Consider the following 27646-nt stretch of genomic DNA (forward strand, 5'->3'; position numbering starts at 1 on the left):
CACGAGTGCTTTAGCTGCTTACATTGGGTTCAGAGTAATGTATGTGATGTTGTCCAATATTTATTTATTATTACTATTATAGGATTAAAAAATATATGTTCCCAATGTATGTGTATGTCATAATCCAGGTAAGTGGCGCTACAATCGCGTTTATTATTTATTTATAAAAATACATCATCTATACATATAATAAAATTGGAGTGTCTGTTTGTAATATTAAAATAATCGCTTTTTACTAAATGCATAATATGTATGTATACACGGTACATATACCAAAATAACATTTTTTTCAATTTTTGTCTGTCTGTCTGTTTGTTCCGGCTAACCATTGGAACCGCTGGACCGATATTGACGGGACTTTCACTGGCAGATAGCTAATGTAGTAATGTGTAACTTAGACTACAACAATAACTTTTTGTTAAATTCAAACGCGCACGAAGTCGCGGGTACAGCTTGTGTGCAATATAACCCGCCAAGAATACAACGAAATAAGGTATAAAAATGTCTGTAACAAAAGACGACATACGACAACCTACGATGTGACAACTCTTTAAAAAAAAAAAAAACAAAAGTCAGCAACACGAGGTTTTCTAAATAAATTAAAAGCCTCACATTGTCTCTTGCACAAAGGGCTCAGTTTCATGGGAGATGACCTGGGCCGGGTAAATAGGTAATAAAAAAGTACAATTAACAGAGCCCTAACGAGCGCGTGGCGTGCTCGGGTGAGCACGACTGGATGCAATGTTTAGTGATTTTTGTTGTGCTTTCCACATAATCTCGGTTTATTTTACTTATAGTCAACTGACAATACCCGGTAGAGACGGTCTTGCATGTGTATAAACGATGTTCTACAGCACCGTCTGGTGGTAAGTTATATAAAATTATATAAAATATATACGTTCCTCGTGATATAAGTCAATTGTACGGAAGTCTATTAGATTTCAAACAGATATACCAATATAAATTTTATAGACGTTTTTGCTCAGTGTATCAAAAACTAAGGATTGGCACGTTTTGATTTTTCTTCTACTCTTATTTTAATTCTTTGAGAAAATTAAAAAAAAACACCACACGAATATAAAAGAAAATTAAATATTGTTTTTTCAACAACATTCAACAAATCGGAGAAAAAGTGCCGATTTATTTCTTATAAATTAATATAGATGTAGAATCTAACTGCGTTCGTCTTGTAGCTAATACGGATTGAGTTCTACGGTTTGAATTCCATGTTGATCCAATACAAGATATTGGGTTTTTTCTCTGGAAAAACTTTCTTTAGCAGCCCCGATTACGACATTTGATATTCAGTTGATAAATTGTGGTACATAGAGACCCCTCTCCCCAGACGAAACCTAACTAAATATCACTGTTATGCAGTTGAATAAGTAATTATGGTTAATGGTCTTCAATTGAATTGTAATCGGTTGATACCATACCGTCTGTCCGTAATCAACGTCCACGCAACGTAAGCCGCGGGCATTACAGGTAACATAAATAACATATCAATAAAAGTCCAGTATAACGTGACACGGTGGGGCAGGAGATTGCGCGAATACATTGTCATTCGAATAGTTCAAGTTAACTAGCTAGCGAACGCGCTTGCGGTGTGTACTGGAATTTAATAACCTTTAGGGCAGGAACACACGTCGAGAAGCGTTTATGAATGTGCCATAGTAGAGAACTTCAACTCAAACTGTAGTTCAAATTTCATTAAATATTATTCGAGAATATTTTTCTCATCCGGAGATAAACCTGTATCGCATTAAGATGATTTCATTTAATCCTAAATCCTAATTATATATTATGACTATCGCGTATTAATTACTCTATCGATCATGAAATTTTGCATTAACATTAAAAGGGCTACAGAAAAAGACATCGGGTAGAACACCTGTTCCTCTCGCCTTTACGTGATCGAAACTCCGGGAGAAAACTAATCACTTAAACAAGGACATTAAAAACACGCTTGTCACGTCAATAGCCTAATTTTAAAATGGGTGGTAACAGTTGTTTATATAAGAATATTATATTCCAAAACGCGCTATATTTGCTGTTATAAGTTTTATTAATATCATTTTAGTAAATTATTTCAGTTAGGCATTACAAAACGTGTCCTCGTTTGTATAAAGTTTTATTATAAGTTGACCACTCAAATATAATAATGTACTCTTACCGTAAGTATTACACATATTTGAGTAAATGGTCATAAAATTTTAATGAAACAAGATTATTAATGCGGTTAATTAGTAGATATTTTGTCATGCCGCTGACCAACATGTCCGCTTGCAGTCAGCCCACGTCATCCCGTGGGTGTCATCAGATACGATTAAGGGAATTCTGGTAAGCGCTTCTGTCAATACATTGGAATATTTAAGCGCTTCAACTACCCGTACGGTTAAAATCATCCCATTAGCAAAAGCAATCCGATGAAGGATATATTTTTTAATTAATAAAAAAGATAAACTATTGGGTTTTGTTGTCGGTTCTTCTCTGATTCCAAATTGAATGATACACCTTTAGGACACGTTAACTATCATTGTTTTGTTTTGTTGTTGTTTTTTTTTTGTAGATTAAGTTAGTAGTTGTAATTAGTTAATATGTTTTTTATTTTTGTTGTTTTTATTTTTTTTTATTTTTTATACTTTTTATAATTGTGTCGTGTCCTAATAAACATTTATTTCTTTCTTTCTTATACTTATGTAAATTAAACGTGTAAAGTGACAATTCAAAAGTCCTTTGGAAAGACTGCTCGGATTTATTTTTTAGGTAGCCAGACGCCAGATGCTAGGCGAACTGACTGACCTAATATTAAGTAGTGACCACCGCCCCTTACAAAGCCAATGCGTTGTTGTAGTTACATTAGTATTACTGTTTAGTGGTATTATTTCTGATAAATACCTACCCAGACGGGCTTGCACAAAGCCCTACCATCAAGTAAATATTAATTCCGAAAGATTTTATATAGTTTATTATGATAGTATCTAAATAATATTTTTAATGCGCTTTAAACTCCATCAAAATTTCATTTTAACACTAGTCGCTGTAGCAACAGTGGAATAATACCGCCTTTATTATTGGTCGTTTAGCTAAATTAAAAACCAAGACGTGGTTGCATCAGAACATGTGTGTATTACTTTCAACTTTCAATGCGTTCAGATTAACATATCTGTATGTGATTAATAAATGTTTATTGTTTCGTTTTTTATTGTTTGTGCAATGTGATTGTGCGTGCTGAGACTACCAGTGTATACCAGTAGTATAGCATTTGCCAAAATAATATCAAACTGTAATATTGTTGTTTGACGCGACATAGTGTACTGTCCTGATAAAATAAATACATAAATGTCAGAACTAAAACCTTCACGGGTGCAAAGTGTATCAGCCAGACATTACATATCACAAAGACTCAGTAGTAGTTTATATTTGTTTATCTATTACGAAACTCCATCCCTATGGGGGTAAAACGGGGTTTGTAAGTTAGTGTTTTATAAATATCGCGCGGTTATAGCCGCAAGTTCAACTAGTACAATTAGTTATATATTAGGTATATTAAATTCACTTAAAAACTAAATTAGCTATGACATATGATCCTTATAAATTTAAAATAAAATTAGTACCATATATTATGAATTCACGAATTCACGAACAACGATAATAACAATAAAATTATTCTGACTCTACCAGTATAACTCAAGTATTAGTCTATATATTTTATTGTTATAGGTATTATTAAATTATATAAGGATATGTTTATTAGACCATACAGCATACCAATGTTATTATCGACAAAATTTGCTAGTGACGTATATTTTCAACTAGGAAACAAGTGATGACTGCTTTATAAAGCGATGTCGATATTACATTTGCGATTATATTTATTGATGTAGCGATTAAAATATATTATTGCGAATATTTAAATATGTTTATACTGAGTACATCCCTAGTTTAGGATACCCTTGGGATTACTTTATTACTGCAATAGTAAAATATTACAGCGCGTTTTATGAATTACGTATTTTAGTTGGCAACATTATTCATATTTTGGGCTTACGCTGTGAAATTATTCAAAAATATTCTAGCTATAAAGATGCGTTTATTAGCGAATACATTATGATAAATTAATTTATATAACGATATTTTGTACGATATATCGACGATAAATAGAAATATAAAAATATAGGCCAGACGATACACGTATACTTTATCATATAGACATTGTCTTAAGCCGCACGCATGAATGTTGCACGCACACAAGCATGATAGATCCCGGTGAGTGTGAGCAACTAGTATTTGTAAAGAGTTTGTATTTGTAAATTTTTGGAGAAGAAGATTATGCTCCTTCAACCATGACCGACATTCCTTTCAATGAAACATCTTCTCATGCTCAGACATCGGTACTGTTAAAAAGTAATAATCATTCTTCATTTCACCAATGCCTCACCAACCTTGGGAACTACGACATTGTGTCCCCTGTAACTGCGGTTACACTGGCTCACTCACCTTTCAAACCGAAACACAACAATATTGCTGTTTGGCGGTAGAGTATATGATGAGTCGGTGGTACCTTCTTAGGCACAAAGCCCTATCACCAAATAATGGAATATATTATGATAAGTAAGTAAATATCTTAAATCATGTCAAATCTTTAAAAAAAAATATTCATCGACAGTCATAATTCCGTAATAGATTTATTATACGTAAAAATAAGGATATATACCTAGTAAACATTTTCGCGTCGCTTGTGCTGCAATCAAGTTGGAATTCGGATTTTTCTCGAAAAGACCGGCGATTCGCTCGGCTGTGACTTCGCAAACATTTAAACCTTCATTAGGTGTTTGCTTGGCTTATAAAATATTTTCTACTGTGCGTTATCGAGAGAAAACTGTCTTAATACTGTTTGATTTGGGATCTTTATTTTTATAAAAAATGTCGAACGAAATTATTGAACTTTTTGGGTTCGTTGTTTTATTATTTAAAGGATACTATATGTCTGCTTCATTACAAACCTAATAATAGTATGTGATTCCCTTCTAACATTGAAATTGGCCCTAGAAGAAACACGACCTCTCTAACCCTCAATGCGCCACTTACCACGGGATCAAAGATTTTACACTTTGTCTCTGTAATTACACTGCCTTAATCATCAAACCGGAACAGGCAATACAGAGTATTAAGGTTTGGTCAGAATAACTTAATTAATGAGTGATTTATGAATCAACAGACAGACAAAGAAGTACCGCTTGGAGAAATACATAATATGGTTGTCATCCACGACTTCTCTTGTGTTTTAGGGGTTAATAGTTAGAAAAAAAAAATCTTTGGGGTTCGAGCTGTCTTCATACCAAATTTCATCAAATTCGGTTCTGTGGTTTGGCCGTGATAGAGCGACAGACAGACAGACTTACTTTCGCATTTATAATATTAGTATAGAAGTAGACCTGTACAAATAAAATCATATTTATCATTCTAAACCAAAAACGATTACTAACTTAATGTTATACGTAATCCCGATAAACGGCAGCATTCTGTAAGATCAAACTTGAAACTCACCGCAGCACATGATCGTGAAATGTTAGAAACTTAGGAGTAACATTACCTACGATTATTACATTGAAAGGATAATCGTAACTCCCTAAGTCGGTTTCCAACATTTCGCGAGTCGAGTACGAACTACGGAGTGAGTTCTTACGTAACAGCATTAACATAATATGTACATTAATATTAAAATATTTACGGAGTAAGTTGAAAAGAAAAAACTTGTAATGTGGTAAACCAAGAAAAACTACAGTAGCGTGAGTAACGCCATCTATGGAATATAATTGGTACGATTTTTCAAGTCTCATGACAGGAAACGTAAACGCCCTACTTTCTTGCACGTGAACGACTCTATTAATAGGATGATAGACAGTCGATCAGACTTTGATGTAAATTATTATTATTGAAAACGAAACACAAGTATTTGCGTCAATATTTGTTATAAAATATTAATAGCGTTAAGTTTATTGACGTGAAACATCTATTGGCGAGCCTTGAGGGTCGGACTGACACGTGTGCCGTGACGGCAAACGGCATGAGGGTTTATGACGTCACGCTCTCTACTGCGATGCGCAAGACGTGGCTCGTATACTACATACTTCATTCATTTATATTATAATAATGATACTAAATATATGTATATTTCATTAACGACGTTCTATCCTTATTTGATTTACGCCATGTTTATTCCTCCAATAAATATCAATTTCGATGTTTCACATTTGCAAAGAATCCACTGACGAGCACATTCTGTGTCACAGCAACGTAGCGTCATGTTACACTGCAACACGGTCCCCGTGCACACACAGACTTATACTAATTTTAAAATAGACTAATCCACTTGTCATTACACTCCAAACCATTAAACGGTAACATTTAACATTCGTTATGTTATATTAACATATTAAATCCAAACTAAGTTGCGCCTTTGTCTAATTATAAAAATTTATAAGTTACATACATGGGTATAAAACTTTAAACCGTTTACTTTAATGCTCACACATGGTCTTTATCGAAGAGGTATTGAGCAAGTTGTGTCACAGTTCGCTACCTTGTACAAATAAGTGTTAAGTAACCGTTGAAAATCTCAGCGTGGCAACAATGAACCTAAGTATCAATTACACTAATTGATGTTTGTTCATGTTGAAAATATTAATATCATACGATCCACTGGGAAACGCGTGACTAGCCGATGACGGATGTCAATGCATGAATTATATGGCCATTAATCGATGTGGCAAGTTTGATAATTGTCCGAGATGTTTAGCTGTAACATGAGGCTTAGTAGTGACTTAATATGTCGGAAACAATTTACACCAACGATAATATATTACAAGGGCTTGTTTATGACTGACGATAACTTAAATTCGGAGCGAATTAAACATGCCGTGTTCGAATCACGAAAATCTAATTTACTTTAATATCGAAAACGTATTGTGACCGACTCGACTGTTGCGGTGGTATGGCCTACATTTTTTTTCGTAAACTTCTGTTGCCGTCGTATATTACCACAGTTAAAATTTATTAAAAGATTATAATAACTTGGTGGTAGGGCTTTGTGCAAGCCCGTCTGGGTAGGTACCACCCACTCATCAGATATTCTACCGCCAAATAACAGTACTCTGTATTGTTGTGTTCCGGTTAGAAGGGTGAGTGAGCCAGTGTAATCACAGGCACAAGGGACATAACATCTTAGTTCCCAATGTTGGTGGCGCATAGGTGATGTAAGGAATGGTTAATATTTCTTACAGCGCCTTTGTCTATGGGCGGTGGTGACCACTTACCATCAGGTGGCCCATATGCTCGTCCGCCAATCAATGCCATAAAAAAAAAAAAAAAAAAAATATATATATATATACAGTAACTATTTTTTAATTCATATTTGTATATATTTATGCACTTAATGTTATCAATTCTTATTTTAATAAAAAGGAAGATGATTATAATAAAATATACTTTTTTAAACTATGATAGACTCACGTGTATCGGATAACATAGCAGGGGGATGCAACGCAAGACATGAATCTGAAAACAAAAACAGATAAAATCAAACACATGTACTTAAACACATGTACTTATAACTAAGAATTGATATTGTATACATTAACAGCTGGGCGAAGGCCTCCTCTCCTGTTTGAGGAGAAGGTTTTGAAGCATATTCCAACACGCTGCTCCAATGCGGGTTGGTGAAATACACGTGTGGCAGAATTTCGTTGAAATTAGACACATGGAGGTTTCCTCACGATGTTTTCTTCAAATTAAGCACATGAAAATTCAGTGGTGCTTGCCTGAGTTTGAACCCGCAATTATCGGTTAGGATGCTCGCGTTCTAACCACTGACCGTCTCGGCTCTATATTGTATAGGTAGTCATAATTTCATATTCTACCGCCAAACAGCAATTCTTAGTATTGTTGAATTCAGTTTTGAAAGTAAATTGAGCCAGTGTTACAGGCACAAAGGAAATAACGCATTGGCGATGGAATAAGTTGTTAATATCGCTTAGAATGCCAATGTCTATGAGAAATGGTGAACACTTACCATCGAGTGACCCATTAACTACTACGCCTAACTTTAATTTAAAAAAAAAGACTAAAAACCAGCTATAATTGTTCTTTAGATTACGCATTGTTTTTATGCATAATTGATCCATATACTCGATTAATACTTTATTGTACAAAAGGTTGATTTAATTGTAAGAATGGACAAGTATGTCATTTGTAGATGGTAAATAAATACGTATATAATATTAATTATAAGCATAGTTATTATTACCAGAATTGATCAGGTTGCTTGCAGTCTTAACAAAGCGATCTTCGTAATGTACTTTTAAGCACTTTTGGGCTGTTAACGTAAGTTACTAGACTAGTGTTTTTTATTATTTTTATTTGTAACAATATTCTATACAACGTTCAAAATAATATAACCTTTTTTACAATAATTCAGATAAGCGAAGTTTTTGTAAAAGTAATATCTATATTATAGTCTACTAACAAAACATGGCTGACGTTGTTTCGCTTCTTGGATATGTGAACGGTGTTAAAATTGATGATGAGCGGCAGAGCCATCTAGTGGCGAGTTGCATCAATGTGTACAGTATAGAAACCTTCTTCAAGAAAAAACCAATGCCAACATTTAGGAAGAGAGTTTGAACAGTTCTGAGGATATTATGGTCAAACATAATCATAAAAAAACCGTTTAAGACAAAAGTCGAAAATTGTGCGTTCTTACATCCGGAGTTGAAATAAACGTTGAATTTCCCGGTGCTTAATTCGTCTTATAATTCTTCTTTATATGAAATATCGTGAGGAAATTTGTACGTGTCAGATGAAAAAAAAAATTAATAAGTCAACCCGCTAGGTTTCTTTCGCCGGTTCTTCTCAGGACAGGGTATTTTCCTGTTCAGTAACTAAGTAGGCTTCTATATTGAGTAAAGGATTTTGTTTTGATTTGAATAATTTTATTTGATCAAAATGTATAAAATGATCCACCGACCGCCTTCGAGCAACAGGACTTCCACTTCAAAAGGAGAGGTGACAATACCCATTATCCATATATAACTTAGTGGAATATATAAAAATCACCGCTTTATTTAGAAATCTGGTATTTTATAGTTTTAAAATTTGTCATCAGCATCATCATCATGATCAGTCTGTATCAGTTCACTGCTGGACAGAGTCCTCACCCAAGCGCGTCCCTGGGCCCAATCTTCGGACCTTCTCATCCACGTTCTACCAGCCACCTTCCGGACATCATCACTCCATCGTGGCACAGGGCGATCTACACTACGCTTGCCGATTCGCGGTCTCCACTGCAGAACATTATTGTCCCAACGGCTATCAGTAAAATTTGTACTTTCTACTAATGGTATAAATGTGAAAGGGTGTATATTTGGTTGCGTGTAATTCAATCACGCTGGATGGAATCGGAATTTCAAATGGAGATAGCTTACACCGTGATTTAACTTATAGCATATCTTCTTCTTCCATATTTCTCTGTCTGACGTCATCTCACAAGTATCATTCTTTCCAGTAATGTCGTCTTACACACAATACATCCATAGTTTCTTTGGTCGTCCCCTACCTCTATATCCATCCACATCCATACTTAAGACCTTCCTTACAACATGGTCCTCATTCCTCCGCATAATATGCCCATCCAGCCGGTTTACACATACCTTCTCAGTTACCGGTGACACTTTAAAACTTCCTCTTATGTAACCAAAAAAACAGCGGACGAGCAAACCACAAAAACCGAGTAGTTAAAAAAAAGGGACGAACACCTTCTCAAACAAAAATAAATCTAAATTAATATAAAAATGCGTGGATTTTAACTTACGAACTTTGTTAAAAAGCCAGCTACCAATTTCGCTGGGCCATCTCACTTCTCTTATCAAAATTACCCATGAAGCAAATATGACCAGATTTAAAATATAAGGAACGAAGTTATGGTAACAACGACTTCTAGGTATGGGTATGACACTACGCATAAAACGCAAGGATGAACGCTGGCTAGTAAGAACTTCAAAAGTAGGTTAGAGAGGTAGTACTTAAAAAATGTGTACCTTTTCTAGAAAAAAAATTACAAAACAACAACTAGATTTCAAACAAAGATACGATGATAGGATTAAACTTCCGGAAAAATCATCAACAGACATTACAGTAATTTGAAATGTTTTTTATATATTTATTTACAAATTATTAAGATCCCACAAGAACAGAAAAAGTTAATAAGACATAAAAAAGATCAAAATTGACTTTATAAATCACGTATCAAGTATCAAGAATACTGCGTCATTTCGTCTTTGTTATCCGTATTATGAAATCAATCGCTTTATCTTGATAAGATCTGGCTCTGAATCCAAAGCCTAGTCAGTCATAAGGACAGGAGTATAAGCATTGGATTAAATCGTAGACTTGTATCACGACGGTATGTGTTATTAATTTATGTACTATAGAATTAATTAATCTTACAACGTCTAGTTACGAAGAAGCTGTCTTATAATAATAAGATTTTAACTCAAGCAATGAATTGCGGTTTTATTATACGAACATTCAAGCAATATTTTTCTTAGTAATTCGTACTTTTATTGAAATAATCTTAACGTGTGGCTTTTTCTAAATCAATTATTACATTCATAATATTTTATGCATTCACAAAACATATTTTATATTTGTATTTCAAATATTGAAAAAGAGTTACTACTACGAGTTCTTCTCAGTAGAATCTATATACCGAACCAGTGGTAGCTTTACGTTTAAAACAGTTCCGTAAAATTAAAATTTTATGAAAAAAGTGAGTAGAAATATCTTAATTTATTACTGTATAGAATTTTCAATTATATCACATCAGAGCTAAAGTGGATTAGGCTTAAAATTCAGTTGCAAGATTTAAGTAGTAACATAGGTTTTAGATAGAAAAAATCCATGCGTATGTTTATGTCCTTCATTGGAGTTCAACGTTGCTTAATACTAAATATTATTAAATTCGTTTCAATGCCATGAAAGCGTAAAATCGACACGATCGACGGAGCTATTTTTCCATTCCTAATCAGATTATAAGAAAGTATATTTTAAACTAAATCGAAGTTCCTTTGATTTATTATATAATTTAAATGTAATCCTACAGTTTTGTTCAATATTGGCGCTGTCAGACGAAATATGTCCAGCATTAAATTTCCGTCAGAGTGCGTGTCGACTTCAAAGACCGAAAACTTTTATGTATCGCGATTGACTGGCTATTTCATAAACTTATTTTTGTTCGTAGAAACGAATATTGACTGACCTTTGGAACTCTGGGAAATATTATAATTTATGACGCTTTAGTTATATTATGAATACGGAATTACCAATATATATATGTAACCACGTCACAGATATAAAATACCGGAATAACGGGTATCAAAAAACGGGTATATAAAGATTCTTGGTGATAGGTTTTTATGCAAACCCGTTTGGGTAGGTACCACACACTCAACACACATTGTATCGCTAAGCAGCAATACTTAGTTTTGTATTATGGTTTGAATTATGAATTGCCAGTAACTACGGGCACAAGGCACATCTTAATTCCCAGGTTTGGTGGAGCATTGGCGATGTAACGAACGGTTAATATTTCTGACAGCGCTAATGTCAATGGGCTGTGGTGATCTCTTACCATCAGGTGACCCATTTGTACCCCTATCATCATGAAAAAGTAGAAGTATATTTTAAATAAAACATGAATCTTTAATATTTAAACGGTAAGACATCCAATGTATCCGACATTGTCAAGCTCGAAATTTAGATTAAGAATATATAATAAATTCTGTATAAAAGGTTCGTTGCTTTGTTTCCAACGAATATTATTATTTATACAAAAATTACATTCGTTGAAAATATTTATAATCAACACAAACGTCCGTCGGTTTTGCTGTACCCTGTTGAATTACAATTAGGTAAACAAATTGCAATGAGTCCTCGTATTTTTTGCTCGGTGTTTGTACATAGCTGCCAGCGTAGAACAGGTAAATTAATTACATTTATCTCATAGAACATATAAGAGAAACATAACGTTAATAGCATTTTCCTTCTTGAAACTATATTACAGACAAACTGGAATAAAATTCCACGATTACCTTTGGCAATTTCATGTTAAAAACATTGTTGAATACGACGTATTCGGTAATAGTCTGTATGTATGTGTGATGAGAAAATTAGTTAACTTTTTATACAGACCCTATAACAATTCAACGACGTGTAATTAATATTGCTTCGTAATTTAAATATCAGTCGGTAAAGTCTATATTCTAAACCGTTGGTAACTTTTTACAAATATAGGAGAAAATAAAACAGAAAATATATTAACTTAAGTCTTGTAAAGATACGAGTTTATCAAATTATTTATATCATTGGTCGATTTGTACATAAGTCACCTGATGGTAAGTAATCACTGCCTGAACATTGATAATTTAAGAATATTAAGCATTCCTCACTAATTTCTTACTTCCTCATACTAAGTGTTGCTGATTGCTAGCCATAGAATATATTATGAGTGGGTGGTACGTACCCAGACAGGATTAAACTTGGGCCTACCATCAAGTATACTTTAAAAATACTTTTAAATTTTTATACAACATGAATATACTTCATTATACACGAAGTTTATAATCAAAAACAATTGTATTAGAAACAAAGTCAACAGTATTCGTTTTCGTTTCGACCGCATTTAAATCGACATGAACACATTTTAAGTTAAGGTCACTATAGAATTATCGAAATATTTATCACCGTGATGACATTTTCAACACGAAAATTGGCAATTTACCTTTTTTACGCACTCAGCATAATATAGCGTTCCATATTTGTCGTACGTACGATGCGATCCGTAAAGGCCTAACTCGAGGCAATTCATTTGATCGTTTCATGGTTTACCGAATTTGTTTATGAAATCCAAAATTACAAATTCCACGGTGAACTGGACTGATGGATCCAAAGGGCTGTCCACTACATACATAAAATATAACGAAGCGTCTGTCTACTACAATATATCAGTATTGTTTTTTGTTTTGCGTAAATTTAATTTTGCGTATTTATAAACTAAAATATCTTGTTTATAATAAAAAATACAGGACTTAATTAACATAACAATAATACTTATTTCATGTATAAAAAAGACATATATCGACGTTTAGGCGTCAATAGTGCAATGGTTTAAGAACCGCCTAGCAATCAAGACTTTAAGCTTAATTGTAGGAGTAAATAGAATTATTAATAATTCCTTATAATGAAGCATTACTAATATAATTAAAAAATATATATATTTTATTGTCTGGTGTATCTTGTCGATTTTTCTCAATAGCGTTAGACTTAATTCAATCCTGCAACATGACATCGGGATTAAAAATTGCTTACTGAAACGTACTTAAATAAATACATTTAAATCAATGAATGAATGCTCACAAGTGAACTATTTTAATGGTACCTAATTCGCATACATGGTTGGGAAATTATTTTTTTATAATATTTGTGGCAATTTGATACAGTCACCAGCGCCCATAAAAGCTGTAAAAATATAAACCATTAGTTTACCATCGCCAATGTGCACCAACCTTCAGAGCTGAGATGTTATGTCCCTTGTGAGAACGTCTTTACGTCCTTATTTCAATAATTACTCAAAAAATTAAGCCTAAAGAGTATTAAAATAGATCTTTATTATTTGTCAAACGCATGAGTACTAGCTTTTTAGGCAAAAGTTGTTTTTATAGGACAAAATGAATTTAAACAGAGCTCGGTATATCGGAAGAGTATGTGGAATATGAATACTAGTACATAAATAAGTACTAGTATTCATTTTCCATAACTATTATATGGAACCGCTAGTCGCGTATACATTCACTCACGTAGGCGCGCCCAAGATAAGGAATACATTTTTAATAAATATCATCTAATTTGTATGTTTTTGCTGTCTCTACTCTTAGTCGTCTCACGCACACTTTGACATCTTGTAAACGTAAGCACAAGCGTCACTCCCACACACTACTAATGCACGCCAATAAAGATTTAACGTGGAGGCGCAACTTCGTGAGTGAATAGATCTATACTCGATGGGATATCCCATCGGAAACACCATTAAGGAACCTACTGAATTTTCTTAAGTATTAGAGTTTTGGTAATATGAATTACCCTCATACCTCGTAGCTTGGTTCCGTATAAAGTTTCATCCCGTATTTAACTTATATAACCAATATTTAAAATCGCTGTAATGACTCTATATAACTCATAAACATGTGCCTTAACATCGTTTTCCGTATATTTAACTTCGAAAATAAAGAACTTTTATTCAAGTTTGATCCCCTAATACACCCTCTCAGGTGCTTTATTTTCGAAAACGCTGTGTCAGCTGTCTTTCACTGATAAACAGAAGATTAAAAACCAATTTTCATTTTTCTACCAGTCATATATGACGCACATCCATAAAAAATCCAAATTTCATCTACTTGGGTGATGACTTTTCAAAAAAAAATTCTCAAATTCTTTAATATCTTATCGATTTCTATATTTCTAATATCAACGATGAAGAATTTCCATCTTAACTTTTATACCCCTTAGGAGATGAATTTAAGAAAATAAGATAAAAAGCAACCAATTTAGTAAGTACCTGAATTCTATCAGAAATTACTGTGCAAAATTTCATCTTGTTAGCGGTTTCAGATGTGCGTTGTATGTCAATCGGTTATATATTTTTTTTATTATTTATATTAAGTACGTTCAACATACGTACGACATAAAAAGTATAAACGACTGAGAATGTATGTATGATGTGTGTAAAATGTTAACAACTAAAAACATAAACCGATAAAATATTTGTAAATACATTTAAAGGCTTTACTAATCGAATAACAAAAAACACTATTTTAATAATTATTGTATTGTAAAATGTCACTTGAAATTTTATTCACTGTCTAACTACTTTCATTTAAAAAAAAAAAAGGTTAAAGGTGTTTGAAAAATGGGCAAGAATTCGGTAGACGGTTAAGATCATTTAAAAATGTTATAATTATTTCATGTTTGTTTAAAAAAATGTCATAGTGAGTAATAAGTTGTAATATTATCATAACCTTGGATTTTCTTGAAGTGGAGGCTACACATTTAAAACAGAAAATTAAAACTTGTATGATAATAATTAAATATTAAAAAATAATACGACTATATAAAGTGAAATATTTTTTTAACTATATATTTGCTAGATCAGAAATAAAATTTACATTTAAAATAATTAATACACAAGAAGGACTGTGTTCGCGTCTACGACTACGATTTTATGCAACACACCCGTCGCTAAATCACCCGACTGTCTTGGCGATTCACATGCCATGGCCAAAAAAAGATTTTATAATTTCAGCCTCAGCCTGAGGTCAATTCTCAGTATATAGCGTTTATCCGGGAATACGCAGAATTGGGTCATCTCTCGGAAGTAACACTCGATAGTCCTACATTGAATTTATGTTACTACTTGCCTCATCATCCGGTGCTCTAAGAGAACAGTGAGTCAACCAAAATAAGGGTGATGTTCGACGCATCTGCTCGCACTTCCTCCGGCGTATCTGTCAATGACATTCAGATGGTTGGGCCTCAAATTCAAGACTCTCTTTTCCCCATATTAGTTCGGACTCGCCTGTACAAGTACATCCTGACCGCGGATATAGAAAAGATGTACCGGCAAGTTGTGATAGACGAGTCTGGTCGCAATTTACAACTTATCTTATGGAGAGAAGATGAGCGTGAGCCTCTCAAAATACTGAGACTTAATACTTACGGTTTCGCAAGTGCTATTATACTAGTTTTTGAAGTAAATGTTTGTTTTAATTGAGTTCGGTATCGGACTCCAGTGTGTCAAGTAATAGACAGACTGTAATAGGAAAAATTATATTAAGCACAAAATACGTGGAATTTATTTACTCTATGATACGAATTCTTAGAAATAATGACAGCATTTCTCACTCCGTTATAATACACTGAGCTGGTACAGCGTACAAAGGCCACCGCCACTAATTGCTGTTTGTATGACATATTATAAAATAAAATATATAAAAATTGCTAAGATATACGCCTAAATATATTTCGCCGAACACAACCCGGTCGCCGGAACAAATTCGTAGCTTTTACACGTATAGCAATAACAAAGTTCAAAGTGCATTCCCAAAGGCGAATAGCGCTTAAGACAAGCTGGGCAGTATGCATTTAAATCGAATATTACTGATTTTATATTACAGCAATGACCAGGTAACGATTATTGGTATACTAACCAATGTCCGCGGCTTTGTCTGCGTAGTTATTGACCTACGTTTGCGTCACATGTGGACGATCCCACACTTATGTTTAAGGTAATTAAATTATATATAGTTTTTAAAATACTATCATTATTTTTTTTTAAGTGTACAGGAGCCACATGTATTGTGGTCACGACGCTAATTAATGACGAAACGACTAGGAAGAAGATTTATTTTTATTTATTTAAAAGCATAAAAATAAATTAACAGTCCCGTTAATATCCCACGCCTGGGATAGCCCCTCCTCTAGTTTTTAAAGAGAAGATTTATAGCAAGTTATTAATAACTCAGATACTTCAAATCAGTGTTACGATGTGGGCGATGGACATACGTGGTAGATTTCCATTCGCCTTGTGTCAGTTTACTCACGATTATTACCTTTATCGCCGAGCACGAGATGAATTATAAACATAAATTGAGCACGTGAACCTCATTTCCTGAGTTTGAATTCGAACTTGTTAAAATCCCGTCTTCTAACTACTGGAAAACCAAGGATATTCGTATTTTATTTTGGTATCATGATGACAACTTTTATTTTGTTGAGTATTACTTAAAGATCTTTATCTCGCACGATCTTCATTATCTGCTCTACACTACAAAACAAATAAAAATTAATATCTTGTTATAATAGATATAATTAACGCTAGTACCGTTATAACTAATTTTCGTCAAAATCAAAATATATTTTATTCGAGTAGGCCTTTACAAGAACTCGTGAATCGTCATTTTACAAAACTACATATGTTAGATAAAGCTACCACCGGTTTGGAATGGAGATTCTACCGAAAACAACCGGCACAAAACTCAGTAGTTATTCGTTTCCAACATTTGAGATATATTATGTTAATACTATTATATGTATAGTAATGAACACCCAAAATCAAAGGTATAAAACTGGCGCGCAGCCCTGTCACGGGCTCATTGGTCGGTTGTCGGTCGACGAGGAAACATCGCTCAAGTACTTTAAGTGTCAGTGTTAAGCGGGTAGTTGTAAATCGAATACTCTGTAAGTGTTTTTTTTTTGTTTTTTTAATGATTACTGGTGATTATTTTGTTCCATATGTTTACTTTTATATTTGTTTATTAGAATAAAAAACTGATTGTCACATTATTAATTGTCATATTGTTTTTTTTTAATACATTTTGAACCAAATTCCTAAATGTATAATATATCCTGACTGAAAGTCAATAAGTATTAGGGCCACACTCGTAAGGTGAGATATCTAACTAGTGTATTATTAATGTCTGATACAAGGGACATAACAAGTTGTCAAAGCCGAGTCAGTCATCGTCCTCACGAGAGATCTAATACTAAATTGAAATCGTTTTCATCGTCCAAACATACTTTCAATAAAATCTTCCATAGAAATATACACATCTATTGTTCCCGTTAAATTATTTTTCGTATTTTTTTTTTTTTATATTGGACAACATCACATACATTACTCTGATCCCAATGTAAGTAGCTAAAGTACTTGTGTTATGGAAAATCAGAAGTAACGACGGTACCACAAACACCCAGACCCGAGATAACGTAGAAAACTAATGAACTTTTTCTACATAGATTCGGCCGGGAATCGAACCCGGGCGGAGCGTACCCATGAAAACCGGTGTACACACTACTCGACCAGGGAGGTCGTCGTTTTTCGTATTTCTTACGTTTATTTTGTTTTTTCGCTAAACAACAAATATTGTTCAACTAAAATTGAAACGTGTGAAATTACTATTAGTTAGTTCTTATCTGAGGGCAATAAAAGTACCAAATAACTATACGTAAAGTTTAATTTGTATTTTACTCGACTGAGTTCATGCTCGGAATTTGAAATTATTTAATAATCCGTCTCTCTCGTATTACAATTAGTATAATAATCTGTAATATTATAACTATTTTTTTTAAAAAAGACATGTTTCGTGGGACATCCGGTTGCGGAACTAAGCTACTTTTTGTATATATTATTTATTCAATAAAAGACACGATGTAATAAATTTAAAATGCTTGAGAATATTTAAATGTCAATAAATTTAATTGTTATTAAAAATTCCGAGTGAATTAAAACAATAACAAAAGAATAAGTATAAACAATGTCATATTAAGCCGTAAAAAGAAAGAGAAAGAGTATCCCTCTCTTTATCTTCCTCTTTGTCTCTTCATCTTTGAGGCCTTTGGACACCTGGAGAGTCATAACGCCTTTTCCTTATGTGACTATTTCTGGACGTTCATTCCACTGTAAGTCGCATGAAGAACTTCGTCCAAAAAAATAAAAATTAATACGTATTATATTACACAAGCTTATAATACTATTTATATAATCATGGTTTTAAATGTATATTATTTGAATTTTTTATAATATGCATTCCAAATCAGTGGTAACTTTAAATTTTAATCGTATAAAATGACGATTCAGAAATGTTTATACGAGTTAACTTAAATAAAATATAATCTAAATTTGATTTTAATAGTGTTTATAAATCGACGCGCATGTATATTATAAGAAATATTTAACGATACGAAAAAGTTTTTACCTTGGAAAATCCCTTACGTTGATATTCTAAGCCACGTAGTAACGGGGAGATTTTCCGAATAAAAAACCTCAGGGTCATTGTTTTCTGCACTGAGGTGAAGGTCGATATAACAAAGAACCGACTTAAAAATATATATTAAGAACGGTATTTTCCGAGCTGTTTTTTTTATTTATTTAACAAGTATTATTACATGTTTTTTTGATACTTAACGCTTACAATGACCGAATTTAAATAAAAGCCATTGTAATGGAACACAGTAAAAACTATTATCTGATTTATTTTATCCAAACATTACATTCCAAATTACACGCATAATTTTTATAAAAAATTTTGAACTATTCAATTCGTAGGTAGGGCATTGTGCAAGCCATTCTAGTTATAGTAAAACTTAGTATTGTTGTGTGTGGATTTAAGGGTGAGTGAGCCAATGTAACTACAGGCACAAGGCACATAATCTTAGTTCCCAATGTTGGGGGCGCATTGATGATACGATAAAGATTAATATTTCTAGCAGTACAAATGTCAGTTGAAAGTGGCGACAACTCACCATCAGGTAGCAACTAGTCCGTCTACCTAAGACAAAAAAAATAATGGGAAAAAACACAAACAAGGAAATAGACTACTTAATATTCAGAAATAATGAAAGATGATGTAAGAAATTTAATTACTCCATCTTCACCAACTGAGAACTTATTACGAGTAACATTTCTCTGTTTCTCATCCTCAAAATGAATACAATCATTTAGCAATAATAATTACACAACAAAAGAAATGAAACGTCTCATTAAATAAACCGCCTCAAAACACTATCCACAAAACTCGTCATCTACTTCAGTAGACATTATATATAATGGCGCACTTTATACAGCGTCGTTTCAACCCCCGAATACGTAAAAACTTTGAACGAACGTGTTCCCGACATCTGCTTATTACGTAATTTATTTCCCACTTAAGTAAAAAAAAACCTTATACGTAAGATTATATGGTTAAATCTCATGTATGGTCATGTTACCTTTTTTCTTATTGCTGGAAAAAAGCGTTACGCGTTTGCCTTCTTGGAAGTGGGGGGTATTTGGCCTCGCCGGTGGCCAAGATGCGCCCCGGTATACCGGAATACCCACTAGAAAACCAGCGGTACCCTCTCCGTCTCATCGGCGGGCGCGAAGGGATCGCTTTCGCATGAGTCCGTGACGATGGTCATGTTACCTGAATCGGAGCTATGTTAATAATGTTAGGAACTGATATCTGAATTGCATTTTCTAATCAAAAGCCATATTTATCTATAAACAGTATCTCCGCTAACTCCTCTCGACGGATTTTGATGCGTTTTCCACTAATAGAACGAGCAATGGTTGTGCTTATGTAAGCAATAAATGACTAACGCTGGCTAAATCTTAGGAGATGCATCAAAACAATGTGTTAGAAAATTATAGGTCTAAAAAGGCATATAGGAAAGACAGCAACAGCTTTTGTCTATATCCTAAGATGCAGTCACAATAATTATTTATTTTAACTGATACAGATTAATCTATATCAGATTAGTATAAATCTATTGGTTATTTGCGAGGTCATGTGTTTGTTTATCAAAGTAAGACTAATCAAGTCAATACAACAACTAACCGTTCGTATTAATATAAAAAAATATGTTCAAATATCAAACTAAAACTAGCAATTGTAGCCGGAAATGCAATAATTCAAATTACTAACAGTTCGCTCGTATAACTTTCTGAAGGATTATGCACATGATACTGACATATCTTGTTCCGAGCATAGATTTGCCAACTTTCGTTTTACTAACGAGTTGCCGAAATCCAGTTAAATTTGACTCTACGACTGGACCAGAATAAACACACTAGTTTAATTGTATGACTTTACTAGATGTTGTATTTGTTTTCGGGATACAGAGTCATATCGCTTCATTGTTTCCGAGTTGTGTCGTGAATCATTTCGAAACGAGCTGTGCCTACAGCTTTGTTAGACGTTAACTGCAAATAAACTTATATTGATATTAAGTCGTTAAATAAATCCATCGGTATTACAATTTTCTTTCATACTTACAGCACATAAAACTTAATTGTAATTTTGTATCATTTGTATAATGTGGGATTTGAGCTGGGCTCTATTTTATTTACACGGGTATGTGGCAACTTTTTTTTTTTAAATTGTGTCGAATGTCATTTTGACGAATAAAGACGAAATATATAAAGTAAAGAAACAGCTTATAAATGTGGGTTACCCCAATATGTGTTAAAGCCTCCTTTTTTTTTAAGACAGCACAAGTTGATTCGACACACGATGGTCTGATTAAGCAAAACAATTGTGGGTGGTTCTCACAACGATAGAGCCCTACCACTGGTCAAAATAACCAACAATGTCCAGTGTAAAATCCATACTATCCATACTAATATTATAAATGCGAAAGTAACTCTGTCTGTCTGTCTCGCTTTCACGCCAAAACTACTGGACCGATTTAAATGAGATTTGGTACACAAATAGTCTAGAGCCTGAGAAAGGACATAGGCTACTTTTTAACTGGAAAAAAGTGCTGTAAAGTGTTGAAAAGGGGGATGAAAGGTTGTAAGTTGTTGAAAGTATTGTCATTTTTAGAACTAGAAGCATAATACTTATATTTAAGGCTGTACACTTATAAACTAACATATCATGATACCCACTAAGGAGGGAATTTTGGAAATTCTACCCCTAAAGAGGTGAAATAGGGGTTGAAAGTTTGTATGAAAGTCCGTAATCTTTTAAGTTAGAAACATGAAACTTTATTTTCGGGATACTGATTAAAAAAGATTAGATACTTAAGTGTTTCTGCATATTCTATCCTCACGGAGGTGAAATAAGGGTTGAAAGTTTGTATAGAAGACGGTCATTTTTGAAGTTAGAGGCATTAAACTTTATTTTTGGGCTACTGATTAAAAATGAGTAGATACGTATTTAAGCGTTTCTTGATATTTTAGGCCTAAAGGGAAAAATAGTTGTTGACATTTTGTATGCAGGTTAGTCTGGAAGTCCGTCATTTTGAAGTTAGAAACTCAAAATTTTAATTTTGGGCTACCGATTAAAAATGAGTTGATTCGCAATTAAGCGTTACTGGATATTCTACCCTAAGGGCTGAAATCCACACCAATATGTTATAACAAACGTAACATTTTAAGTTAATTTGTAAATATATTCATATTTTACGCGAGCGAAACCGCGGGTAACAGCTAGTATAATATAAGTAAATTATGTTAATGAAATAATAATTAATCCTTATTGTTTATAATCTGGTTCTTTTTACTTTACACGTTAAAAATTTCAGCTCAATAAAAGAGATTCCATGGAATAAAAAAATGTATACTTCCATCTCTTACATTCACATGTACTTAGATGCGACGGCACACTTCAGTTCCAACAAATATTTAAAGTACATTATAATATGCACCACATCTATGAATTATATTAAAATTATTTAAATTCTCTTTGAGCTCCAGAACTAGCACTTCGTATAGCATATGAGAGTGCAATTTACTAAGCTAAAACTGTTTTCAAACATTGAATGAAAAGAAACCTCAGCAGCCTCATGAAGATATGAAAGGATGTAATAATACTCGTAGAAATTAATTTATTTAATACCACGTACCACGAGGAAAATTTTAAACAACGGAATCTAGGAGTTATGGCCGAACAAATGTGGCTCATAACGTACACCGACAACCACCCAGCAAGCTCGCGACGCTACGAAGTTCTCTAAAAGTTAATATGTAAAGTGCTACATCTATACGTCATACATGTGACGTCATACAAATGTTACAAAGATGTAAGCGTTGTTTTATTACATTTTCAGTATTTTATTACGTGTTCCGGTCATAATGGCAATGAACTTTAACATTATTATTACAAAATGTTTTAAGACCACAGTCTATTGTAGGAATTATGTGATAAATTATTTCATTATAGACAAAAGTTAATTTTTTACTGCGGCTTAACTACGTCAAAAAGTTTACAGCTGTTCGGTCACACAATTGCTGTTGCTGCAAGTTTACAAATGATTTTCAGAGACGGCTACAGACCTTGGTACGCAGGTACGTTTATTTCGTCGTACTCTTTAAATTACGTACGCACGCACACGCAGATACACGCGAACTAATAAATTTCAAGTTATTTTCCTTTCATCTCCCGTAAGAATTTTCTTGTTATAAAAAGAAAAGATTTGTTTGTTTGTGATCGATTAACTCTGTACCTTGAACAGATTTTGCCATTTTTCTCGACATTAGAAAACATATTTATCAAAAAAAAAGCATAGGCTAAATTTACTTTCAAGTATAATCAGATTTCAGCCCAAAATAATAGTATTTCAAAAGCGAGCCAGAATGAAAAACGCGGCTGAACTGCGTTATCTTCGCGCGCGTATGAATAGCCTCAAACTGAACTACATGCGGCCAAAGCTGTGGGCACAGCTAAAAAGTAATAACGAAACTTGCTCCAATGCATCCATGAAGTCCTTCAATACCTAAATTTGACTTATTCTTCTTCTTTGACTTATCTGCCTCGATCTAGTATTCCGTATTCCGAGGTTCTGGCATCAAACCCCAGGTCGGGACGGGTTGAATGTAATCTGAAAATTGGAAATATACTCTCAGAAAGCACGTAAAGGCGATGGTCATGCGCCTGAACCCTTTCCGATCGTATCAGATTTGCCATGCCATCGGATTATAAAAGGGAGGGAATAAAGTGTGCACATGTATTTGCGCGAACAATTCTACACTATAGTATGTCCTGCGTAATGAGCTGATCTCCTTTGAAATTGGCTGCCTTGACCTGAATCGCTTAGGACGACATCATCATCAACATTATACTTGACACAATTAAAACCTTTTTTGTCCAAACTGGTACATATATTTTCGCTGTTCTACAAATCCTTCTTTTAACAATATTTAACGTTGCATCGCACATATGAAATTCAAATGAAATACACACGTACCGAGCTAGTAAATTTAACATCATAAATCTGAAGAGCACGCACATTACGGCATGTTCAACTTATTTGATTCATAAAGCCGCACGCTGTACGAATGATGGATCGCTCAGTTCACACCACGTACGTGCAGTTAGTCGCAAATTCCATGATCATATTGTTAGTTTTTAAGCTGGTGTGTGAGATACACGCCTAACATTCGATTATTTTTAATTCAGATGTTGATTCAGTGTTATAAGTGTGGCCGTTAAGTTTACACCCTTTTTGTGAGGTGCAGTTGACATTTTTAGACTTAACGTTAAAATAAATACTTTAGACGAGAAGTATTTGGAACGAAGTTCTCTTACGCGACTCTTGAAGAAGTAGCAGAAATCGTCACGTAAGCACAAAGCGTTACATACGTCTGTTGTAGGTGACATTTCCCTCTCTTTCCCTTTTTCCTGTCTCTTTCTATTAAATACTATTTTATGTAATGTTGTTTGAACTTATTTTTCGTTATTGTTTTAATTCACAAGGAATATTTATTTATTGTCATTGATCTATTGTCAAACGTTGTCGATTTATTTCATCGTCTCTTATTTAATACATAATGTACAACGAAAGAAACTTCGTTGAAACTGGTTGCCCCACCACTCCTCTCTATTAACTTCTATAATAATCTCTAACAATTGAACCTTTTTATTAGCTACCGTTTCACGTACGTATTTAATGTTTTATTTTATTTAAGTTGCAATGATCTTCGTGATATGAGTAGCTCTTTACATCGTGCTCTGGTCCCCAAAAACTCATAAATTTATTTTCACTCTGTGAAAATGTTGTTCGGGTAACGCGTTATTGAACTATTTTACTGTCTAATAAAACTAAATTATATTGTTGTGTTACTGTTTGTAGATTCAATGAGATAATGTTTTTAAGGGCACAAAGCTTAAAAGGTAATAAAGGTTTCAATGGTCGTTGGCGCTTTGATGACGGACGAAACAGTGGTATGCTATCAAGTGGTCAAAGTGGTGGATTTGCCCTCCTTTTTTTTGACAGAATATCATAATTTTAAAAATCAAGTTTTTTTTTATGTAATAGCTTAGTGGACTAGCAAATGGCCACTTGATGGTAAGTATTCACTACCATCCATAAACACTGGTGCTGTAAGAAATACTAAGTATTCCTTACATCGCCAATACTCCGCCAACATTTAAAACTGATATGTTATGTTATGTATATGATATATGAGTGGGTGGTATCTACCCAGACGAACTGAAAGTATCTCTTCCACAATAATAAACTATATACTTAAGAATATAATTCAACAATTCTCACGATTCAAAGGTTATGTGGATTTACGTCCATCCGTTATGTAGTACACTTGCACGCTGGCGTGGAGATGACGAATGGCCCAAACATACGGAACGCACGTCCGAGCAGTTCAGAACAGATGACCGAGAGACAACGCGATTACGAGTTTCATTTTGTTCTATTTTCGTCTTTGTGTGGTAAAATTGGCTGATAGCGGGTACACGTGGAGTTTTTCAATGTAACCGTCGCGTCGATCGTAACTCACTGTTTTCAAGTTTTACGTGAAGAATTGATACAAGCAAGATTGAAGCAAGCGAGAATGTTTTATATATAGCAATACTAAAGGTTGCATTAGAATATCCGAAAAATATTATAAATGCGAAAGTAATCTCTGTCTGTCTGTATGTTGAACTGTACTGATAGGATTCATATGACGTTGTTTTTGTGTAATAACTGTAATCTTTCCGAGCGTCAGAGATCATAAGTTTAAGTTTAAGTTTTAAGATTAAGGTCAATGACACATAACTATAGATTCATAAAATATCCTCCTATCCCAGGTTTATCCTTTATATACAAATATTATATCAATATATGTTAAGTACGTAATGTAATAAATAGTTGTCGAACCAAAACTATCAAACTAACTCGCTTCACCCTCAAATGGACATTTTTAATTACTTACAAAACGTTTTATGCCTTCAATCAAATACAATAACATAAGCTGTTCTTAATTAAAAGACAACACATCTAACCAAACTATTAACTGGATCTACCCATAATCATAAACTGTAATTAAACGATCGATTAGTCTGGTAATACGCTAACACCCGTAAGACTTCCCATGAGAGCTTTTATAGCCAGACTTAATCAATTTTGATGTATTCGCTTAGCGTTTCTGTTGACTATCGATTTATTTTAAATCTCTTGATCGATGCAAGCAAATAATAGCTGGTAGAGCTTGGAAACAACTCATCTGGTTGCCATCTACTTACTATATTGTGATGCTGTTTTTTTTACACACATGGAACTTAAACCACTGTGATGGCCGTCTTCGGCACGGATCGGAGAGGGTAAAATAACGCACTCGCGGTACAACTTTTATTCGTCTACAATCATGCAAATAATTGTTTTGTGAATAATTGTTACGTATTTACATATATAATATGATATTATATGAGTGAAAGAAACAACGTATTTCGTTAATAACTTACAATATGCAATATCAGTTTATTTTTAATATGTATGCTGTTCGTTTTATCAAATCTGAATATGTAAAAACGTTTTGCTCATTAAATTTTATTGAAAAAAAAATAGTTAAAATATTCATATAACATCAATAACTGTTCAATCTTCAAAATTAAATATAACTATGTTGTTTTTTTTTTACAAAATATTATACAAAGTTACAATGTGAAATCTGTAAAATTCAGGAATATAAAAATTAATTTATAAGCGTAGAACTATGATACTTTATAAATGACTAAATGATAGAACACACGACCATTGGACAAGTACATAAGGTTAACATTACCATTTATAATAATATCGTATGAATAAAAATTTGTATGAAAGTTCATCATTTTGAAGTCAGAAATAAAGGAATTGACCTTTAAGATTTCTGCTTATGAAATGCGAAATTGGGAATAAACACTTCTTAACAATAATTGCCACTATTCTGTCTGCTTCTGGAATTAAATTGATGATGTAATCTCGACCGCGCCGATCAATCTCTTTCGTGTACTCTACTACGTGACATTGGTTAAATTATCTGTCCTCTAAGCACAATTAAAAGCTACTAGACAACGAAGGAAATTGAATTAACGTGGCCTTTTTTATTTTCACTTCGTTCAACGAATTACATGATATGTAAAAATCAAATTTGAATTGTCTTGATGTGTAGTGATCATGTTTATCATTATTTAATCGTGATGTATCATTATTTCAATAAATTAGTTTAAATAAACTTGCATACACACAAACACAAATATATATACATAAACATGGACACGCTATACAATTAGTTTTACTACTATACTTTGTCTTCTTTCAAACATCTAATTGTTAATGAGCAGCAGCAACATTATTTATGTTTTAAGATTATTTTTTAGGAGTAGCTTCCAGGCGACATTCATCGACACGGATTGTGTCCTTGAAAGGCTATTAATCTGGATGGTAGTCGACCAGCCTGTTCATTATCAGATCATATCTCATATCTACAATGGACGTTTTTTGCACCTTAAAGTCAGAAGTTCTTAAGCAGCCGCCATTTATACTCTCTTCACTAGTATCTCAATCGCATCTTCGTTTTCGTCGGTATAAAGAACGAAGCTCTTTGTGCGATGTTGCAACCAGTGTGTATTTATCCGCCATACATTTGTGAGGCCGTTAACGTACAAGACGTGTACATGCATTTCTTCTATATTTTACAGAGAGCTTATAAAGGAAATATAGAATGATGTACAAAAGTATCGAATCCAATTCTTCCAGGATCTCAATGAACACTAAAACCGATTCAGGTGGGCAA

General features: G+C 33.5%; 1 protein-coding gene across 9 annotated transcripts in view; it reads right to left on the minus strand.

The window, feature by feature from the left end:
• Mmd (mind-meld) overlaps window positions 1-27646 on the minus strand; it is a 497564-nt gene that overhangs the window by 386182 nt on the left and 83736 nt on the right. For all 9 annotated transcript variants that reach the window (XM_064215710.1, XM_026645750.2, XM_026645749.2 and 6 more), the window contains exon 3: window positions 7516-7560. In XM_064215710.1, coding sequence (XP_064071780.1) covers window positions 7516-7560 — 45 coding nt within the window. The remainder of the gene's footprint in view (window positions 1-7515; window positions 7561-27646) is intronic.

This window comes from Vanessa tameamea, chromosome 8, assembly GCF_037043105.1.
Source record: "Vanessa tameamea isolate UH-Manoa-2023 chromosome 8, ilVanTame1 primary haplotype, whole genome shotgun sequence".
Taxonomy (NCBI): Eukaryota; Metazoa; Arthropoda; class Insecta; order Lepidoptera; family Nymphalidae; genus Vanessa; species Vanessa tameamea.